Below are 22,857 nucleotides of genomic sequence, written 5' to 3'. Positions count from 1 at the left end.
AGGAGAACATAGTAGTGCCTGTGTCCTACTATGACTGTTGATCTTGAAGAAGGCCTGAGGGCCAAAACGTCATAAAAATAAAAGAGAAATTACCCATGGCGCCAGAGTGTGCGACACTTTTTTTCCTGCTTTTGAGGAAGAAAGTCAACCAGCAGAGGTGCCCCCCCCCCCCCCCCCCTCACTTCAGATCCTTGTGGCTGATTACAGCCTATATATGAATAACATGCCAAATAAAGAAACAGAATCTCAGGGGCCATAGCTCAATTTCAGTTAGCCTATTTCAGGTTTAGCCTGACTATAGTTAGTAGGCTAATGGTTAGGGCAGACTAGGCCACAAATCGGGGAAAGCTAGAGTTGGTGATGTGATTAAATTATCTAATAAAACTTTCATACCATGTTTTATGTGAGTGATTAGGGAAAAGGCAGGTCTTGTTGGTGCAGACTGTCTGCAACAGTAGTCCCACACAGACCTACATGCATTACACATAATTACCTATAGGCCTTCTTAATAGCATGAACTAAACACAATAACTTGTCAGTTTCAATTTGATCTCTCCCTGTTTAGTTTTTACTCTATATTTAATTAAAAGAAGCCACCTGTTCAGGAAACCATACTGTACAGTCGGAAATCCAAACCTGTGAAATGAACCGGCAGGTTACCTGGTCAGTCGTGTCATTAAGGAAGTGGCGATTGTTGGTACCTATGGTTGGTAGGCAATTATTATTCCTGCGCATTGGCATTCATTGCACAAGATCACGTGATCAAATTCAAATTATTTCAAAATGGAGGAATGTTTTTGCTTGCAGGTAATACTCTAATCCTTCCCATGGTTTGATTTAAAATGGTTAGATTTAGGCACACAAACCACTTGGGTATGATTAGGGAAAGATCATGGTTTTGGTTAAAAGGCTAAAATGCGATAAAATGTCCCGTTTAACAGCACTAAAATGCCATTAAACGTAAAAAATGCCCAGTTAAGCCGAAAACCCATAATAGAACAAATTATTATCACGGAAAACCAGTCCGGACCAACAGCCTGTGGACTACAGGCACAGAATCCCGTTCAGGTTCAATAGTCAGTAAATTATTGGACCGGTTCCATAGCTGGTGCCTTACATTGAACTTTGAACTATCTACCCTCACTTTATATCACTGCTTTGGAAAAATGTATTGTTTGGATTCACTGAATATGACAGGAATCATTACCCACAGTTCTACTTTAGTAATTTACTTACTATTTTGCTGTAAACTTGTCGTATAATTGTTTCAATAAAGGTGTTGATTTAAAAAATAATGTAATTGTTATTTAATTAAATGTTTAATTTATTATTAAATGTATAACTATAAATATAAATTAAATAAATAAATATCATTATAATGTTTAATTTAATTTAAAAATTATATTTTGCAAAGTTACACACTCCATACCACCTGGTGGCGGGCGCCATTTCGCTGTTTGCCAAACGCCTAAAACCACGAGACAATTAAAAGAAGAAGAAGAAAAACATTCCTGACCGATAGTAACCTGACCTGACTGACGTCCCCGCCGCCCCGCGCCACCTCCTCTGCTCCAATCGCTGTCAGGGAATCGTCCTTACGTCACTCAATAGCTTCCGGGCTGGTAGTACTGGCCCGGTGCGGTGATGCTCTGATTTACTGTGCTACTCAATTTTATAGTCGTTTTATAACATACTTTCAATTGTGATTTTATAACCAGGCACACAGTGTTATCAGATTATATTAATATAATGCCAGAGCTTTGGTTACAAGGATAAATATATTATCGATCCAAGCCCGCAGCGACTCAGGCGTAACGCTGGAGAGAAAAGGTGAGAATGTGTTGCTGCTGTGCAGATGTTGATGAGAGCGTCTGATTGTTAGCAACCGGTCTGCTACATCGGTTTGCTACATCTCATTCAATTTGCTACACATTTCTGTACAATGCAACACTGTGTTACCTCTTAATTTTTACGCGAATTGTGTGCAATAAACTGTTTTTATCACGTCCACAGCTGCAGATGGTAGCTCACAGGCGCTAAAAAAAAGCTAGCCTCCCACTTTGCTAGCTGCTAGCGCGTCTTTGAGCTGCTAACCTGATTTAGCTTCAGACGCGGAGTGCAGTGAAAACATGTCCTATTGTTAGCTAGTAACAATGTTGAATGTGTTTACCGAGCTAGGCTTTAATAGCGTCACACATGCTATCTACAATTCTGTGCAGTTTATCTGTCAGCGGTGTGTTATGATCTTATCTAACGTCGATAGCTACTGTCTTTAAGATAAGGTGATCAAAAAACATCGATACGACACCATATCTACTGCTTCGCTCAAGATGAACACAGAGACAATTTGTTTATAACAGTCCAATAAATCAATCAAAGCAGAGGGTAGAGCCTTTGGTAAATGAAACGATAACACATTATCTGGTTTTATTATGTAAACAATAACACGGAGGCAAATGCCTTCAACGGAAAGATTGTAATTTATCATCATCTGCCTGTCCAGATGCTCACAGATAACTGTGGTTACAATTTATTATATTTGAAAGTAATAGATACCATCACTATTGATTTTTAAGGCTGAATGCTTTAGTAACTATTGAAATACAATATGTGGTGTGGCTTTTCCTCTAGTGTTGGGAATGTTGGCCCAGATTGCTGCTCCAGAGTTATGCAGGTGGCTCAATAAACGTGGTTGTTGGGACATGCCCCTGATGTATGGACATACTGCTGTAGGTATGGCTGGACTGGCTGCCAAAAGCACAGCTTTCATGGATATAGAATTATAAATATTTTACATATCAAAACATTTTGCATCTGTTCATTTGTAATTTATTTAATACTGCAATTGACCAAATACCTCTATCGAAATTGCAACAATATTGTAGGGATGACTATTGGTGCTTTCACAAAATATTTACACAATGAGATTTTTGATAAATAAACATTAGTAATGTGGATATAATAACTAAGTGGGTAAAGGCAAATAATAGAACAGCTAGAGCTATCTGGTAAGTTCAGAAAATTACATCACTTTACTGTAATGCAGCCTTTAAAACCAGGAAAAGACAACACTTATGCCATATCACAATGTTATGATATCCAAAACATAAGACAATATCTCGTCACATATCACAATGTTGATATAACATCGATATATTGCCCAGCTCTAGTCTTTATCTGTGTGTTACATGTCAATTGCTCTTTCCCACATCAGCTTTTTGCACTCTTGATCATGTGTCACATTCTTTTTTGAAAAGTAACAAGAGCAGCTGGGTGTGTCTACTGTATTCAACGTATATTACATAATGACCGAACCTGTATTACAAGTATCAAAATGAAACTGAGTGACTTTTCATCTGACATTGCTGGTGAATCGTGTGCGGGTGCGTTCTCTGCACAGATACAGGAGAGTTGTGTCGGTTGGTTGTGGTATCTGAGTTGTTGAAAAACAGGTGAGACATGTTCACCCTTAAGGTTGAACCGTTTCATACAGAGAAAAGGGAACATTTGAATCGGCTCCTTCTGTCTTCTGCCTGGAAGCACTGTACAAATATACAGTCTCATAATAGATATGGGCAGGAGTACCAGTGCACTCACTTTGAAATGATTGTTTTCTAGTTATGAGGTTAGAATCTGTGGTTTTCATTTAAGTATCCACATGAAGAAGCTTGGAGCACTTGCACAAGCATCCACATGCACACACTAACACACAAGCAGCTTGATACAAACACCAAGATTTATGTAGAAGCAGATTGGCCCCTGCAGTATAATATTGTACTGGCAATGGTATCACAGTCTTTACTGGAGCTCAAGAGTGTGGAACAGTGCAGGTGAGCAGATTTGGGTAGCCTTGCTGGTCCTCACATGGAATGTGCTGTAGTCTGTGTTTGCCAGGTCCAAGGGCAGCCCGAGTCATCAGCCAGTGTCAGATTCTTCTCAGCACTGTTACATTAGCTGGCCAAGTTGTGTCAACCTCCCACATGACCTCTGGTCCCCTCCTTCTAAGCTGCAGAATGAGTCACTGCGTCTACTTCTAGCATGCTCGGACTCAGTGGCTGCAGGGTTACACTGCAAATTACACTCTGGCCCTAAGGATACACTAGAAATAGCTGAGCTGTCCGACAGACGGTTGGAGTTGGTCCAAAGGTTTTTACAGTATAGCCAAACAACTAACAGCATGACTTAGGAGCAGTAACGAGTGAAGCACATGGTATGATCCTGCATTTGCAAACATTATTATATCTCATATTGTAGTTGCAAACAAGTGGAGAGGCTTAGAGAAGGTGTGTATGGTCAGAAAGTTAGAGGCAACCACTGCTTGATTCAGCTCTATGTATTAGCAAGTTAATTAGGAAGTTAATAATAGTCTCTCTGTGTTTACTGAAACTTAATTGTTCCCTTAACGTGCTTCCTTGTCTGACCCACAACAGAGAGGCAGTTCCTTTTTTAATCACTTGATTAACTAATAATTTCAGCAATCCTACTCAGTCTTGGGGATTTTAAGTGCAGCATTATGCTTCATCTGTAAGGCTGGCCTCTGTGCAGCAGGGCCAGCAGATCTGGTGAGAAAAATAGTGCTGACTGAGAAATGGGCTGAGAATAAGCAGAGATGGGACTTCAGGCAAGCATGGATTAATTTACCAGGAGGCAGTAATCTGTCTGCGTGCTCACGTTTGCTGCTCACATTCGATGTTTCCAAATGTGCTGATACAGTTTTGTATGCAGACTGTATTTTTTAAGTTTCATTTCTTGTGTCTCTGTGCTCCAGGTCTGGTCAACTTGTTGCAGAAAAGAATCTCGCAGAGTGCCGAGTGCAATATATTGTTGCTTTTCTTCAAGAAGCTTCAGCAGTGACTTCATCCTCAAAAGATGAAGTTGAAGGAGGACATGAACCCCCTGCTTTTGCAGGTCTTCCGCTCCGTGGTCTGGGTCTACTCTGTCATCACCTTCATACCCTGGTACTTCTTCTCTGGAGCTGGCAGCAACTTGGAGCGGGCTCGTCGGATCAAGGCACGCTCAGTTAGCAGACACCCAGCAGGTCCATACAGGGCTATCAACAGCCAAGAGAAGCTGGTGTCCTGGCTGCACCCCGGGGTGGACACACTGGATAAAGTGTTTGAATACGCTGCCAGGAGGTTTCCACAGAGAGACTGTCTGGGCACCAGAGAGGTGCTGAGTGAGGAGGATGTGCTGCAGCCCAACGGCAAGGTCTTCAAGAAGGTGAGGGACATTATCCTGTTCCTGCTACTCTTGCACACATGCAGTAGATAATTTATCCCCTTGTTTCATTCATTCTTATTTTAAATGTACTGTCTTTTAGAAGGAACAAGATTTCAGCCTGTTTTTAGTCAACGTGGTGTACCTCTTTACCACATTGTGGTTTAGAACTATATAAAGGTTTGTGAATCTGTGGGATAACAGGAAGTTCGGTTGTGTCTGTGAGGCTGACAGCTCAGTCTGCCACCGTGCACAGTGGGAGGAATGTGGGCGGAAGAGCAGTGTCACTGATCCTTTGTCTCAGAGGCTCAGAGCCTCCTCATTAACACCTGCATTGCTGAAAAAGCCCTGCAGATGGCGCTAACCGACCGGATATGAAAAATGTTGCATGAACGGTAACAACATCGAAACCTCTTTCAGATTCACCAGTTTCAGTAAAGCAACCTGAGATTAATGCCTGCAATCTCTTACACGGCGGTTTCCATGTAACCATTTTAATATTCTAATGCAGAGCAGTGCACATAATAATTCCATCAACTAGGACACTGTCGGTGTTTAATTTGGTGTAAGATTATAAAATATGCTCTGATGCTTTTAGACTACCAGACCTCTAGAATATATGCACATTTATCTTTTTAGAAGTTCATATGGGGAAATAATCCTGAATATTACATCTATACTTTTGAATGTGTGTGTGTGTGTGTGTGTGTGTATAGGTAATTCTGGGGAACTACAACTGGCTGTCATACGAGGAAGCGTACCAGGCAGCAAAGTGTTTCGGCAGCGGTCTGGCAGCTCTCGGCCAGAGGCCTCAGTGTAACATTGCCATCTTCTGTGAGACCAGAGCCGAGTGGATCGTGGCAGCACAGGCCTGCTTCATGTACAATTTCCCACGTGAGTTGACAGAAAGACAGACATTTTTCAACATGCAACATTTCTAAAGCACTCACGATGACTGACCGGTTCGCCTGGGTTTTAATTTGACAGTCGTCACCCTGTACTCCACTCTCGGACCCGCGGCCATCGCCCACGGCCTGAACGAGACAGAGGTCACTCATATCATCACAAGCAAAGACCTGCTTCAGAGCCGTCTCAAGGTACCTGCGTCACAGTCATTACCTGCATCTCCGGCTATGCAGTTTAAATGTTAACTCATCAGTTGTTATTGTGTGTAACATTAGGGGTTTGATATGGAGCTGAATTCTATTTGCATAATTACTTTTTTCCCTCGCACCTCCTCTCTCTTTCCACCCACTCACATCCATCTCTACGTGTTCCAGGCCATACTGTGCGATGTTCCGAGGCTGCAGTATGTCATCGTAGTTGACAGTAAGCCCACGAGCTGGCCAGACATCCCGAGAGGCATCACGATCTACAACATGGACACTGTGAAGGAGATGGGATCCAGGCCTGACAATGGTGAGCGTTTTGTGCAATGTGATTAAAAAGGTTTCTAATTTTGTCAGGGAAATGGAAGTAGAGTGATGGAGGCTTAGCGCAAAGCCAACACCCTGACTTGTAATTGGAGTGATGTGCCGTGCATGACCGAGTCAGCAAGAGTTCAGATCAACACTTGCCAAACACCCGATGTCATAATATCTTTAGCCGACTGTTCAGGAAAATGAAGGGAAATAGAAGTCATGTTTGTCCTCCAACTACCATTTGAGCTTTATTTATGCTTTTTTTTTCATTTTTTTTTTATAAAGAAAACTAACATGAAATAGGAAAAGCACATAATATACCTGTGAAATATACACTTCTCTCTAATATTTGTTTCCCTAATGCCTTCACTGTTACATGAAAAACAAAAAAATTGCAGTAATTAAACAATGCATACATTGAGATTAATAACAGACGTACCATATTTTTATATTTCTGTGTCTGTATACATGTACCGTATGAGGTGATCTTCCCGTCTAACCGTCATCACTCCTCTCATCTGTCTTCTTCAGCAGCAGTCGACCGCAGACAGCCAGAGCCCTCGGACATCGCTGTCATCATGTACACCAGCGGCTCCACAGGCATCCCCAAGGGTGTCATGATCTCCCATAGCAACATCATTGCTGGCATCACCGGCATGGCTGAGCGGATCCCTAACCTCAAGTATGTCGATATCAAATTTACAGGCTACTTCTCTGACACTTCCTTTTTCCTCTCTGTCTTTATCTTTTGTGTTCTGCTTCTCAAACAATATCAAACCTTTTTTTCTCACCCCTAAAAAAAAAAACTGTCCAGAGTCTCTTTTGTATTTCATTTCATTTTATTTTTCTCCAAGTGTCTATTGTGGAAATTAACCAGATGCTATTTCTGTGCTGGCAGTGAAACAGACACCTACATTGGCTACCTGCCGTTGGCTCACGTTTTAGAGCTCAGCGCCGAACTGGTGTGCATCTCTCATGGCTGTCGCATCGGATACTCCTCCCCTCAGACTCTAGCCGACCAGGTCAGTGTATAAACACACACACACACACACATTTGTTGTTGTTTGTCTCTCGTCTGCATTACAGTCTCATATATTACTTAGACTCAGGTCATCTTTTTCCTTCAAGATGCTTATGGTCACTTCTGAGAGTTGATCAATTGTCTTGTTTCATTTTTCACAGTCAACCAAGATAAAAAAGGGCAGTAAAGGTGATACCAGTGTGCTGAAACCTACTCTCATGGCTGCTGTACCAGTAAGTCTTTCTCCATCAGCGCACAAACCCAATTTTATCCAATCTGACATTATTTATCATACAGCTTAAAACAAAGTGAACAAATAACAACAGACGACAGACTTGAAATGTCAAAAGCGTGTGCTAAGAGTTTTCCGCCCGGTGTGTGCAGGAGATCATGGATCGAATCTATAAGAACGTGATGACTAAAGTGGAGGAGATGAGTAAATTCCAGAAGACGCTCTTTGTGCTGGCTTACAACTACAAGATGGAGCAGATCTCCAAGGGCTACAGCACGCCTCTCTGTGACAGGTATTACATGACACACACACACGCATGTATTCATGAGCTGAACCTATCAAGCTTGTGTTGACATTTGCTTCCTCTGTGATACGTGAGCAAACAACCTAGCCCAAAGTCCTCATGTAGCCGACACTCAAACTCTACAAAAGGTGCAGGGAATCATTCTCAAGCCTATGTGAATCATTGCATAATATTGATTCTGATATTGTGTTTGCACATAGCATTCTACAGCATCACTCAATATCCTGATTGTTGTACACATTCATAGATAACTTTTTAGTAGTCTGAATGGCTCGCTCAGCCTTTGAGTATTTTTGTCTTCTTCTTTCTCTTCCTCCTCAGTCTGGTGTTCAAACGGGTGCGTGCGCTGCTTGGAGGGAACACCCGGGTGCTGCTTTCCGGCGGAGCTCCTCTCTCGGCCGCCACGCAGCGCTTCATGAACATCTGCCTGTGCTGCCCCGTGGGGCAGGGCTACGGTCTGACGGAAACCTGCGGAGCAGGCACCATCAGTGAGGGTAAGAGGATGGATTTCGTGACAAGAGGGAGGCAGGAAATGCAGCAGTTGTTTTCGCCACCCTTTGGGAAATTAAGAGAGGAGCAGTTAAAAAGGACAGTTATTTGATTTGCAGTAATTGCCTCCATTTACCACGCTAATGCCAGGAGTCTTTGCTGGTGTTTTTCAGTTTGGGACTACAGTACGGGAAGGGTCGGCGCTCCGCTCGTTTGCTCTGAGATCACGCTCAAGGACTGGGAAGAGGGTGAGTCAGATGGCGACAAACCAACTTTAGAGAAAAGGAAGACGCACATAGATAGTTTTGTTCTAACCCTTCGGTTCTGTGCTCCTTTAGGCGGTTACTTCAGCACAGACAAGCCCAACCCACGGGGGGAAATTTTGATCGGCGGGCCCAACGTAACGATGGGTTACTACAAAAACGAAGGCAAGAACCGAGAGGACTTTTTTGTGGATGAGAAGGGCCAGAGATGGTTCTGCACCGGGGACATCGGAGAGTTCCACCCCGACGGCTGCCTCAAGATCATCGGTAAGGAATCCACGAAAACTCACTTACTTGCGAAGAGTATAAGTGACACACCCGTTATGATTGTGACACGTGTTCTCTTTCTGTAGACCGTAAGAAGGACCTGGTGAAGTTGCAGGCAGGCGAGTACGTCTCTCTAGGAAAAGTGGAGGCTGTCCTGAAGAACTGCCCTCTCATTGACAACATCTGTGCCTATGCCAACAGGTAAAATCAGTTTTTTCCCACATTTCTCGCTAGTAAAAGAAAGTATTTGTATAAATCTTAGTAAGTTCCTTTTTCAAAGCACGTCCAACTAAACACAAACATTTCATTTCCTTAGGGTGTCTGTTTTTTTATGTCTCAGTTTCTCTCTGAATTTTTTTTCTCTGCTAATGCTCAATAAAATGTACATTTACAATACAAAACAACCTAATGTGGACCGTTCTGTATCTGCTTTCAGTGACCAGTCGTACGTGATCAGCTTCGTGGTGCCTAACCACAAGCAGCTAATGGCGCTGGCAGAGCAGAGGGAAGTGAGGGGCACATGGGAGGAGATCTGTAACAACTCCCAGATGGAGAAAGAGGTCCTCCGCATCATTACTGAGGCTGCTATCTCAGGTAGAGAGAAAAGCCTTTCTATCTAATTCACTTATGTTTGTTCAGAGAAAACGTTTCATTAAAAGCTGTATTAATAAAACCGAAGTGATGCAACTGCTGTCTCTCTCAGCCGAGCTGTCGGTTCCGATCGGGTGCGATAGCTTCTCCTGCCTCACGCCAGACTTTGCACTAGTGTTATACTCATATCTGTCATTCTGACTTGTGATTTTTTTTTTTTTGTTTGTTTGTTTGTTTGCTCTCAAGCAAAACTGGAGCGATTCGAGATCCCCAAGAAAATCCGGCTGAGTGCTGAACCCTGGACTCCAGAGACCGGCTTGGTCACTGACGCATTCAAACTAAAACGCAAAGAGCTCAAAACACACTACCAAGAGGACATTGAGAGGCTGTACGGTGGAAAATAACACATAGACACACTCCAGAAAACACAGAAACACACACACTATACTTGCACACATATACACGGAGCTCAGAAGCCACTACCAGGACTACTTGGAGAGGAGTTATACTTACGATACAGGTAATAAACACAGACGCACACATTAATACAGACACACACACACACACAAAGCAACAACCCATGCGCCACCTCCTCGGCTTCCCTGCGACCAGCTTCGATCAAAGAAGGGGAAAAAAAACAAAAAAAAAACAAACAAACTCTTGAATCCAGCTCAAAGCTCTCTGTCAAGACCAAAAGGCAGAAGGTCCCTTACAGACGACTGAACCAGTCAGACGCGCGTGGTGGCGATGCGCTCACCATTCCTCTTTGATGCGTTTTAGCCCTTCGAGTTGCCACGGCAACCGGGGCTGCACACGAAGTCGGACGCCTGCATGACTCGAAGCGAAACAAATGTCAGGCTAGACGTATGTGGATCAATGTCAGCGCACCCTCTCTGTTGCTTTTCTCTCCCTTTTTCCTCTCTCCTCCCTGACTCTCCGGAGCTTTCCACCAGTCCAGCATGGTCCTGTAGAGCAGACACCCGGCAGGGGGGGGGGATGGGGTAGCACGAGCGGTGCCTGATAGAGGGGATCCCTCCTGGGCTTTAAGTAACATTCAGGTTGGAATCTATGCAGGGATCTCTATTATTTTTAAATTTCTTTTTTTTTTTTTTTTTTTTTAAATCTGTGTTGCTGTGTTTCCTTCATGTACGGTTTGTCAGCTCTGAAACCCATTTTTTAGTATTTTTGTGTGTGAGGAGTCGGTGTCGCGAAGCCAATAGAGATTGAGCGTCAAAGATTTTTTTAAAAAACACTTTTTCTTACTTTTACTTTATGGTAGTATTTTTCTGTGGGTTTTTTTTCTTTATCCCCCTGTTTTTTATCACTATTTTGTTTACTTTAATGAGCTTTTTTTTTTTTTATATAAGCCTTTGTCTTTCTCTCCCCTTATTTGCCTGTGTCCCAAAGTTTGTATATTTGAGTGTGTGTTTACTGACTTGACTAGTAAAAGAGATCCAGTCTTTAGTCTCTTCTGCTCTCGGCCTTTGCAGTAGGGTCAAACGTCAATAAGAAAGGCATCCATAGGAATTTTTTTTTTTTTTTTTCTCCAGCTCTTTTGGCCTGAGCTCCCTTTTTTTTCATATCTGACGAGCCCCTGGATGCCTCGCAACCTGTGTCTTATCGGTTATTTAGTTTGTTCAGTGACATACAGTAGCCTTGCCACGTCCGCCATGTATTCCTCCAGTCATGACCAATATGCACCGTATGGATGTGTCCAAGGGAACTTAGCCTACCATAGAAAACTAGTTAACCTCTCATTGGTTGCTCTCCCATTTACTTATTGGTGCAACTGCATTTTATTACTTTTGCCATAGGTCTAGTTACTTTTATCCTCTTTTTTTTTTTTGTACTTATAAATATGAAATACAAAGTGAATGTGCAATATTTATACACAAATTTTAAACTAAAGTATGTAGGAAGGAAGAACGCACAGACAGCAGCCCCTCCGTAGTGTATGAATGTTTAGACCTGTTACATACATGTAGAAATATAAACATAGAACACATGTAGGAAAGGAGAGAATGGTAGAGACACACTGATAGGGAAGTCTAGATTTAGCCCATTTGAACATATTGTGCGAAACAATGTAAAGTTTCCTTAAGACTGTAAAGTGAAAAAAATTGATATTGGCATTATAGAAATTGCATGTTGAAAAGTGTGCAACTGTACCAAAGCATTTGGAACATATATATATTTGAGAGACAAAGAGAGAAAGCGAATCGCACTCCAGTCAAACAACTGAAGAAACATCCTATGAAGACTTATTTAACTGCTGGTATGTATCATAATCTCACTTAGACGTGAAACATGAAAGAGTGCAAATACCATTTCTGTATCTTCAAATTGGTTTATGTGTATGATACTGTATGTGCAATGTATATAAAAAACGGTCTACAGATTTTTGCCAACTGCCATTTATTTGAGCTCTTGTGTAACATATGTTCATTACTGTAGGTTTTCAGATTAGCGGTGATATTCTTTGAATGGCACCAGACAAGTGACACTCCTGCTTCAGTCTTTCTTTCTTCTCATTAACTTCATGGACTGAAGACTAAATAGAGTTTTTGGTCAGCGGTCCTTTGCTAGGGCGACATCCTTCTCCACAGCTGCCCTCTTTGAATGCTTTGCTTGTACTGAAGAAATATAGTATTAATAAAGGTACAGTCAGGTACTCTAACAAGTTCTCTCATCAAACGTCTACTAGCTTAATACAGGAGGGTTATTTTAGCATGTAAAGTTTTACAGTACCATCAAGATGAAGTGGGAGCCCATTTTTTTCCCCTTCCTGTTTTTTATAACGTTTCTCTCTCCTGACGTTTCAGTGAAAAGTCAGTAGCTTACTGTGCTGTTTGCTGCTTATCCCTCTGCCTGGCTAGAGGCGGCTAGTTGCCTTCTGACACACATGAGCTGTCATCAGGGGTCTTAAGAATGTGAAGCATTCCCCGCGTCTTGTTGATAGCACACACGCCGTGTCCTACTAATAAACATCCATTTGAACTAACAGCAAGGCAACGACGATGGGTGGTGCGAAGATGAATTTCACCACTCCTGTTGTTTTCACTTGTATTGTAAATAGGCTGAGGGGGGGGGGGGGGGGGGGGGGGGGGGGAGGTATCAATGATCAAAGTTCTTTAAAACTACCAATAATTGTACAGGTGAAAAGCACCCTATTAACATATTTAATAATCTTTGTTACTGACCGGTTTTTCAGGTCTCCTCCTTTTTGTTTTGTGTGGTTAAGTGGCCCTGCAAGCCGGGCCATTGCAAGTGTCTCCTTCCTTTATTTATTTGTGATTTGGCCTTGAAAATTATGTAATGAAATAAAAGTTTGTGTTGTAATCACTGGTGCTCTTTATGTGTTTTAGAGGTATGTGTGTGTGTGTGTGTGTGTGCGCATGAGTGTGTCGGAACACCTGAACACATTCGGTGGGGCGTAACGTGTGACTGATACGATCAGCAGCTTGATTAGAATCATCCTGAAACCAGAGTTTCTATGGCAACGAAGGCCAGTGTGTCTGAGTGAATGTGGTTTGTGAAAGAGTGTGTGTGTGTGTGTGTGTGTGGTGCATCGACGCTAACAGAACATGCAGTTCTGGGAGTCAACCTTCAGTCAGAGCTAGTAAACAAAGAGGTTTTTTTTTTTTCCTTGCAGGTGAAGTCATAACTGTTTTTCACAATATGTTGAATCACAGACCTTTGAAATCATTCAGTTTATTCAAGGAAGAAGTCTTCCTGTTCCTTCCAGGCACACCTGCTCTCCTGCTGCTGTATTTGTATAAGAGAAAAACCTTGATGCAGCATCTTGGCACAAAGATGACCAATTCATTGTGGAAGGGAGACCCTGATCTGTGTTTGGTATCAGCAGTAGGGCTTAAACTTAAGATTACATTCATTAATGATAAATATGCTGATTATTTTTGCAGAATCATGTAGTAATTGATTAATTGCTTGGTCCTTAAAATGTCTGAAAATAGTAAAAATTGCTCATTACAGTTTCCCAAAAAATTCAATTTATCATGCAACACTGAGAAAATGAGCAAATTAACCAGCAATATATTTGAGAAGGAGAAAAGTCACTTTTGTTTAAAAAAAAAATGGCAAAAATATACATTTTCTGATTATCTACTTAATTTAGACGTGTTCAGCCCTAATCAGCAGTATAGAAGCTACAGTGAATTAACAATGCCAGTGTTTCATATTTCCTGTACAACAGTGTAAGCCTGCTCCTGACTTTTTCCCACTTTGATTCATTTGATTTGTTCTGACTCAATCTGACTCACAGCTCTGAGGTTTGCAGCTGTAACACATCATATACAATACAGGTTATATATAAGGCTTACAACACCAAATAAACTCTGCACTCCGGCTTACAATGCACCTTGCAATGTGTGTTCAGCTATAATAGACATTACAATTAAATCAAAGCTCAGCACTGAACCTTTAATGTATTTGTGGGGTAAAAAAAAAATCTCACTTATTGCTGATGACTACAAACCTCTCATGGAAAAAAAAAAGCAATATGAGAAAACATGGATGGCTGCTTTTGCATTTCATATCAAATGAAACAATAGCTACAAGATCCTAGAGAGAGGATACCGATTCCTCTAACCCCTCCTCTCCTCCCTATTCCTTCCATCCAACCCTATGGGACCCGTGAGTGAGTCACAGGCATAATACTCCCTTCATTAGCCCACTGATTCTGACGCACACACACACACACACACACACACACACAGAGCAGAGTGGCTCTACCACAAAGACAACAACAACAGCACCAAGCAGCGGGAAACTGTGAAGGACATCTTTCATATTGTATGAATGTGGTTTGTGTGTGTGTGTGTGTCTTTCTCTGCTCTCTGACTCTTTATTTCAACTTTTTCTTTCTCCTACTCCCCCTCTCCCACCTTGCTTGCTCCTTCTTCCTGTCTACTTATGACTCAGAATTTCACAAAAACTTTTATCTCTTTTTTTTTTTTTTTTTTTTTTTTTTTGCTTCATGCGCACACTCCAGTCTGAGCCAATAAACCATATTGGAGTTTACCCAAGGATGAGTGGAGCTGAACTGGAGCTGCCTCAGAACTCTGGAGAGGTGGGTGGTGGCTGGAGAAAACTGAGAGTAATTACATCTGAGGCTGGAAGGTGGTGGTACAGCGAGGACTGGGATTGAGATATGAGGCCGGACTGTTGAAAGGATATGTAAGACACTGAGGTACAGTAGGGTAAAGGGATAGGTGGGATTAGAGATATTAAGTGTGGATGTGTAGAGCAGCATAGGAAGCAAAGGTGAGCTTCCCTCTTTTGTCCTTTCACTGCCTTTTCTTTTAAAACCCCTTCTGTGCTTAAACAAGCTTTATAAAACCTACAATTTCAAACTCATATTGTGTGGAAAAAAACATAGGCTTGCCAAAAGCTTCCAAAGACAATAAAAATGTAGAAATACAGTGAAATGTATAACTAATGCACATCATTTTAAGACTCTTCCATTTGATGCAATTTCACTCCATTTCCAGTGTGATACAGCAGCAAGTGTAATTAAGTTTAAACATCTCACTTTTCACATGAAAAAGACTATATTACTTTTAATGTGATGTTGTCAGACCCTGAAAAAAAAAATGTTGACTTTGAATCCAACTTAAGAATCATTTAAAGGGAGTTTTGGCAGCATTTCTCATCGCATAATTGGAAAGTTAGTCAATGTGATGCTCTTGTCTTTAGTTGGCTGGCTTTCCCATATGTGTTCAAACTCCTGCTGATCTTGTTTTCGGTTGCAATGTGTCAAGCTGACCTTTGGCAACGCGCTAGGTAACGCTGGCTGCACCATGCCAGGCGCTGGCCCTTGGTTTAGCTCAGCTGGGTCATCATGATGAGAGGGCCAAAGTGGAGGTGGGAAAACGTGTGAGGTCTGGTAATGAGCTTGAGTAGAGATGCGAGGGAAAGAGAGGGGGGGAGTGGAGGGGATGGTGAGGCAGAGGGAACGGCAACTGATACGTCTGGGCGATGACTCACCGATGCTGTGTATTTATAGCATCAGGAGGAGGGGAGGGGGTGCGGGGTTGGTAGAGCGAGGGAGCAAACGGTTTGGGAGGCGGCCAGGACAGCATCATCGCACCGCCGTCAGGGAGTGGTGGAGGGAGAGACAGAGACCGCAGAGATAAAGGGGGGTGGGGGGTGGGGGGGAGAAAGAAAAAGATTGGAGGGACAAAGCAGAGAAGGAGGTTGGAAAAACAAGCAAGGTGGAGGAGAGGAGGAGGAGGAGGAGGAGGAGAGGGAGGGATGGAAGGGTGGATGAATGAGACTGAACATAATGGGAGGATGAACTGTGAAGAAAGGGAAAAGGGGAGACAAAAATAGAACCGCATTTGCATGAGAAGGAGAATATTTAAAAATCGTGCATGAAAACAAAGCTGCTGGGCGTGCCACGCTGCAGAGACACGTGGGCATATTTGACTAAGAATTGGACCATTCACACATACTGAATTTGAATATAACAAATGTACAGTACTTCAATGTGTGTGTTTGAGCTGTTGTGGCAAACATCTTTTACATATTTACTGGCTCATATTCACAGAAACACACACACACACACTTCCCTGCAGCTTCAGATTTAGACACTGGCCAGATGGAGTCATGTAGAGGAGGACAGGGAAAGGTGGCAGGCTTTAATGAGCATAAAAATCACCCTGGTTGCCTAGACACAGTACATCTCAAGTAATCAAAAAACATAAGGTTCTAACTTGTACAACCAATTAGGGAGGCAAAAAAAAGACTATTTTCATGTATTTCATTATTTGTTTCATTTTCTACAGTAAATATGAGCTTTATTCAGTAGCTGCTTATATAATAACAACAATAATTGGGCTAAACTGAATGTGTTACATACAGATCCCTCAGTTTTTAAGATATTTAGTTCCTCATTATGCTCTCAGTCAAACACTGTATCGCTGACAGGATTTCTTCTTCATCAAAAAAAAACACACCCTGCCTCTGCCTCCGGTGACGTCAGTGAGTGCGTGACGCTGCATCCCTTCACCATAGACACTAACGTAATCTGTGCACGTGTGCTCATATACACACGCATACAAACAACCACACAACTCACAGTCGGTTTGATGAAGGCGGATGAGTCAGAACGCCAAGGTGAACACTCATAGTCGTTAATATGTGTGCAAGGGAATGGAGGTTAGAGTGAAAAGAGCAATAGGAGATTGACGGGTTAGTGGGAGGCAGGAAGTGAAACTGCAGAGAAGTTCAGGAAAGAAAGCAAAAAAAAAAAAAGCGCAGCAATGTTTGGAGAGCAGGGATCGGGTTTGTGATGGTGGAAGAATTGTATGAATGTAAAGATCGGACTGTAAAAATGAGCTCAGCAGTGGAACATGAAGGATAGGTTCACAATTTTTCAAGTCTGTATTAAAACAATAGTGAGGTGCCCATATGAGCATTAAAACATGTTAAACTTGCTATAATCATTCCTCCTGTTATTACCAGCCATTAAACAATTCTTTCCTAAAGTGCTTTCAGTGTAAGCGATTGGAGACAAAATCCAGAGCCATCGTTCTATGAAAAAATATTTTCAAATGTTTATGTGAAGGTATTATGCAGCTTCAGCAGTCTGGATTAGTCAAAACAAGTGGTACTCTCCCAGAGTTACAGCTTTTTTAGTAACAAGTTCCTTCTTTTTGTTAATATCGTCCACTGGAGCTCAACAAGGAAACACTGTGTGAAACAGAAAGACCTTAGTTCATATTTCTGTCAGATACACTTTTAAACACATTTTTGCACAGCAGGAGAACTGTAGCCTTTGTCCCCCATCACTTACATTGAAAACACATTACAAAGGGATTTTTTAATACCTTTTTAATACCCCTAGTTTCCTGTCATCTCTCTATTAATACTATTACTACTACTATACATGTTTATATATAAGAGTTAAAATAAAAGTTCAACATTGTGGGAACATCTCACTTGCAGAGAGATAGGTGAGAAGATCAATACCACTCTCAGGGGGAAACAGCTTGCCTGACACTGTCCAAAGGTAATAAAATCACACTGAAACTGAAGTGTAAAAATGACAGTTTGCCATTTTACTGAGGGTTTTAGGGCTGAAATGTTTCTTGGTTGGGAAAGTTGCCAGGCAGGCAACCAGCAGAGAAGTCACTGCACCTGGCCAGGACGTAGTCTGGCCCAGTAAAAATGTGAATTGCTGTTTTCAAACTTTATTCTTTGTATGGATTAAACAAAGAATATACTGTATAATGTTGTTTTTTTGCTACCCTTGGACAGAGCCAGGCTTTCTGTTTCTTTGTGCTAAGCTGAGCTAATTGGCTAACATTAACAGGCACTAAATGGCATGAAAAAACACAGAAAAGGTTTGGAGCAGCAGCTGGATTGCAACATGTCTCAAGCTGAGTACTCCTCCTCAGGCAGGCTGTATTCTTGCACATATTGAGCATATTAAAGTCTCTCACTCTTTTTTCATATTTGACAGCTCCCTTCCTTTTTTCTGAGTAATTTCACTGACCTGTTTGGGAAGCCTTTTCCCACTGTTTTCCGTGGATTCAGTGGTAAACTTCTTCTCATCCTACTCTCTGCAAGAAAGTGAATATTTGCAAAATGTCAAACTTATTTTAATAGTCAGAATCAAAAGATGACCATTAGTCGAGGAGGAAATAGAGGCTGAGCTGGTAAACTTGGTCTCATTAATGCAGAGATATTTAGCTCACACCCACAGGTCTTCTGCTGGATTCCTGTGACATTACCCGGACATGTGCCCTTTTCAAAAAGGCTAAGCCTGTATGGGATCACTCTCCACCTTCATTCCTTTCATACTCCCCTTCAGTTTTCCTCTCTCCTCCTTATACTGCTCAAGACAGCACACTTCTCTTCTTATTTCTGCTCTGTTCGTCTCTGTCCCAATGGCTCAGATAACATATTGTAGCTCTAATCACCCCCGTTTCTGTCGTAGCTGAAGCCACCTGTCTCCTGAAGACAAGGACCACACTTTAACCACAGTAATTGGTGCAAGGGGAGGGAGGAGCGGGATTGGCACAGCAGAGGGAAAAAAAAGTAATGAATGCAAGCCACTAAGAAAATGACTAGCTTAAGAAACGAAGCGTCTAATGAATGAGAGGAGGATACCAACCTGTGTGGGAAGACATGAAGTTGGAGGCAGATGAAAGGCTTGTGAGGCAGCGGTCACCATGGAGACGTTGGTTGAAAAGAAGGTGAGCCATGACAACGGGCGTGCCGTTCTCTCCCCACCTCATGATGGGGTGATGAGGAGTGAAGAGTTGAGGAGGAGGATGAAAACAAACAAAGGAGTGGGGGGAGGGGGTGGGAGAACGACCACATGTGGCCCTGTTGCCTTTCTCTCTCATTCATCATGATCATCTTATCTTTTTTTTTTTTTTTCACATGAGTCAGTGTAACAGCATCACATTTGATTGTTACGATTTAAGAAGAAATCCAAGATCAAAATCAAAATCATTAAGTGTTTGCAGCTATCTAACCTTGGCTTTTGGTTGAGTCATGGGTCCGTGAGCTGATATTAAAGCATGAAAGCAAGAACACCCTGAACACCCACATAAGATCAGAAAGCCTTGAGATGCAGCCTTACGTAGCCGACTGTGTGTTTATTCTCTGTCAGCCTTGTGAATGTGAACATATGGGTGTGTGCTTTTGTGCAACTGTGACGCACGCAAGCCGTCGTGGAGCTGATATCATTCTCTCCCCGCAGCTTTGATTGACGTGTCGGTAAACAGCAACAGTGTCCCAGTTGACTGCTGCGGCTTTAGAGAACCAAGGAGGAGGAGGGAGGGGTTCTGTAGATAGTGGCAGATATTATACAGTGATCAGGGAGACAACATCATCTTAATAGTTTGGGGATAGAGGGAGAGAAAGAGTAAAATTAAATCTGACATACCAATTTGGAACTGGCTGAAAATGTTCAAATTACGCAGTGAGACAAATGCACTCTCAGTAGTGAGCTTTGGGGACTGAATATGCAACAAAATCATGTTAATTTGTGAACATCCAAGTGAGAATGTGCAGCCAAAATTCTGCAAATCAGTTCCTGGAATAAAAAAAGAACAATGCATGCAGGGCAGAATTAGGCAAATACATAGCAATTTTCAATCTTCAAGAAAAGGCTATCAAACTATATAACCACATAAAACCAGTAACCCCAACTCTGATCATTGCCTCGCTCTAACACTGGTATTCTTGGTATTCTAGTCATCCTTATTTAATGGTACTTGTAAGCTCTCATAGTACTCTAAAAAAGGGGGTCCAAGTCCAAATCATACTTAAGTTTTGCAAAGAGCCTTTAAGGGTATACCTGATTTTCTCAAGTTTCAAAAAATACATAGTGTCTCCAATCCATGTCATGGAGTTAGGAGGTGCTTGTTCCTTTCAGAACAGAAGAATGAGAAGTCTGGCAAGCAAGGAGGTAAATGTTGTGACCATATAAGCTTTGCCTTTGAGTGAGTTTCAGGGGTAAATCCAAATAAGGCACATATGGGATTGGGAGTGATGTGTTTTTTCTTTACAATTGGCGCTGAAGATAAAGATGATGATGTGCTAAAGATGTTGACCCAAAATGTGTTAAGTCTGGGTCAGGACCAGCGCATAATCTGCTGGTTGACTTTTACAGTGAGGGCATGAAGGGTCTACATTAGGGAACATTTTTGCCAGTCTTGCCTTGGACAAATGTGTATAAAGCTGTGCCTAGCACAGCGGGGAAGAGGTAGGCACTAAGTCAAGCACTGCCTCCCATTGATCATCTGTCATTTCCTCTCCAAGGTCGTTCTCCAAAAGTCTCCTTGTAGTCAGTGAGGGATGATGTTGCATATATTAGACCTGTGCACTATGGGGATAATGAAAGAATACGATCAATATGATCTGGAAAGGAAGTAATACTTTTCCGGGCAAAAAGTCTAATTTGGAGATATCTAAAATAGTGAGACTTTGGTGAATCCAGTAATTAGGAGAGTTGTTCAAACAATCCAAACTTGCACATACAGGTCAGAAATAGATTTAATACCCTTTGAGGACCATGCTCCAAATCAGAGAGAGAAGGTAGGAAGTCACGATTATTCTTGATGGGAGAGTGTACTGATGTCTGCATATATTTTGTATTTTTCAGATTTTTAACTGCATTGCTTATTTTCCTATCATCTAAATATATAACTTTTCTGATTTCTAGTGTCAAATGGAGTCACGTGATATTCCTAACTGTATACTGAGAAAATTATATACTTAAATATTTTTTGCACTAATTTATTAACTCTGTCTAATTTATTAACTTGGGTAACCTTTTAATGTTCAGCTCTTTCACTTACTGTGGGATTGTGAGGAGATACTGTACGTAGGCCTTGGACAATAGTGCCCTTAACCCTGGTGACATGCTTCCTGGGAGATCTTACAAATGATAGAAAGTAGATAGAAAGTAGTGTGCCATACATTCACAAAAGGGTTAATGAGGCTATAAAGCAAATTAAGATGGAAAAAGTAGGAGTTTAGACAACAGGTCAGGTGAATAGGAAGACTTTTCTCTTTTTTTCTTTTTATACCTGTTCATTTCTGTAATGTTGATCTTGATGTGTAGGTCTTGAATATAACATTTTGATTGTAACTGAGACAGACGGTGCACAAGAGAAGCTGGGAGACAAATCTTTTAATGTCCTGTGATATTTTTGTGTTGTTTTTAATGTCTGAAAAGTAAGTTGAAAAAAAAAAGAAACATTAGGAGAAATAATGTCCTCCAGCGTGGGGGTGGTGGATTACTAAAAAAAAAAAATACGCTACACTGCACACCCGTCATTCTTAAGTGCTCTTGCTTTCTTTGCAAGTTATTGTTCTTATTTTCTTCCAAAAGTCCCTTGAGACATCTTGTCCAGGAGAAATGCATATTTGGTAACCAGACAGTACACAATGGCAGACCTTACCATGGTGACTGGCCTTAATATAGCAAAAAAAACCCAAAAAACAAACAAACAAAATGTGGCAAGATAAAGACAGTTTAACACAGAGAGACTGCTTACTGCTCCCAAGGACAGCTGCATTTCTTCTAAACAACATCCATTCATCCATCCAAGGTCTTTCTATTATCTATTATTATTATTATTAAACTTTTCCCCCCGATACACCACTGAGACTGCTACAATCTGATTCACACATAGATAGATAGATAGATAGATAGATAGATAGATAGATAGATAGATAGATAGCCAATGAGAGAGTGAAAGTGGCACTAAGGACTCTTAATCTAATTACTATGATTTCCCATCTTCTCTGCTGTAATCCTCATCAATAGATAGAGAGAGAGAAAAAGACAGAGAGAGAGAGAGATGCAGCAGTACCAATCACTGGAAATGTTTCTCTTGTTTTTTTGTTTTTTTTTATGTCTGTGTGGGTCTGTATGGAACGATGCACACAGACAGCACATCACAAGCCCCGGAGACGAATCACAGATTCAGCCAGTGAATCTTTCACCACCAGGAACCTGCTGGGATTTGAGTTTAAAAACCTCTGATCCATCACTGAGAATCATTATAGTGCCCAGGGGGCTGATATAACTTACACAACAAGAGACAAATACACAGACAAATAGAAAATGTAGACGAGAGGAGAGATACCACAGAGATATTTATACAACATAATATGAATTTGTGACTCTCCTATGACATACGCTCACATATACAGTATATAGGAGGAGATTATTTTGAAGAGAAAACTGAAATGCTGATGTTGTTATGTTGTAATATCAATGATGTTAATCTGTTGTGATTAGGGCTGCAACTAATGATCAGTTTCATTATTGATAAATCTGCTGATTATTTTCTCAATCGATTAATTGCGCTGTAAATAAAAAGTGAGAAAACAGTGAAAATGCTTGAAAGTTGACATCTTATTTTGTCCCAACAACAGTCCAAAACCCAAAGATATTCAGTTTACTCTCATGTATGACAAAGAAAAGCATTAAATCATCACATTTGAGAAGCTAAATCCAGCAAATCTTTGGCATATTTGCTTTAAAAGAATGATTAAAGTTATTT

The 22,857-nt window shown here is 41.5% G+C and overlaps 1 protein-coding gene across 2 annotated transcripts; it reads left to right on the top strand.

Moving 5' to 3' along the window:
* The first annotated feature begins 1,600 nt into the window (after positions 1–1,600).
* On the top strand, positions 1,601–13,144 carry acsl3b (acyl-CoA synthetase long chain family member 3b). Of its 2 annotated transcripts, none has more exons than XM_067605747.1 (15): positions 1,601–1,830; positions 4,769–5,220; positions 5,934–6,111; positions 6,205–6,314; positions 6,498–6,636; positions 7,173–7,320; positions 7,537–7,660; positions 7,821–7,892; positions 8,044–8,183; positions 8,517–8,689; positions 8,858–8,932; positions 9,023–9,214; positions 9,301–9,415; positions 9,651–9,808; positions 10,052–13,144. In XM_067605747.1, the coding sequence occupies exons 2-15, from the start codon at positions 4,870–4,872 to the stop codon at positions 10,207–10,209; spliced, it is 2,133 nt and encodes a 710-aa protein (XP_067461848.1). In that variant the 5' UTR covers positions 1,601–1,830; positions 4,769–4,869; the 3' UTR covers positions 10,210–13,144. The 2 variants fall into 2 exon arrangements, with proteins under 2 accessions (XP_067461848.1, XP_067461847.1); XM_067605746.1 differs by having other exon boundaries at positions 7,170–7,320.
* Positions 13,145–22,857: the final 9,713 nt, after the last annotated feature.

The sequence above is a fragment of the Thunnus thynnus genome, chromosome 12 (genome assembly GCF_963924715.1).
Source record: "Thunnus thynnus chromosome 12, fThuThy2.1, whole genome shotgun sequence".
NCBI lineage: Eukaryota > Metazoa > Chordata > Actinopteri > Scombriformes > Scombridae > Thunnus > Thunnus thynnus.
Note: the sequence above shows the minus strand (reverse complement) of the source record. Positions and strands in the feature narration are given on the sequence as shown.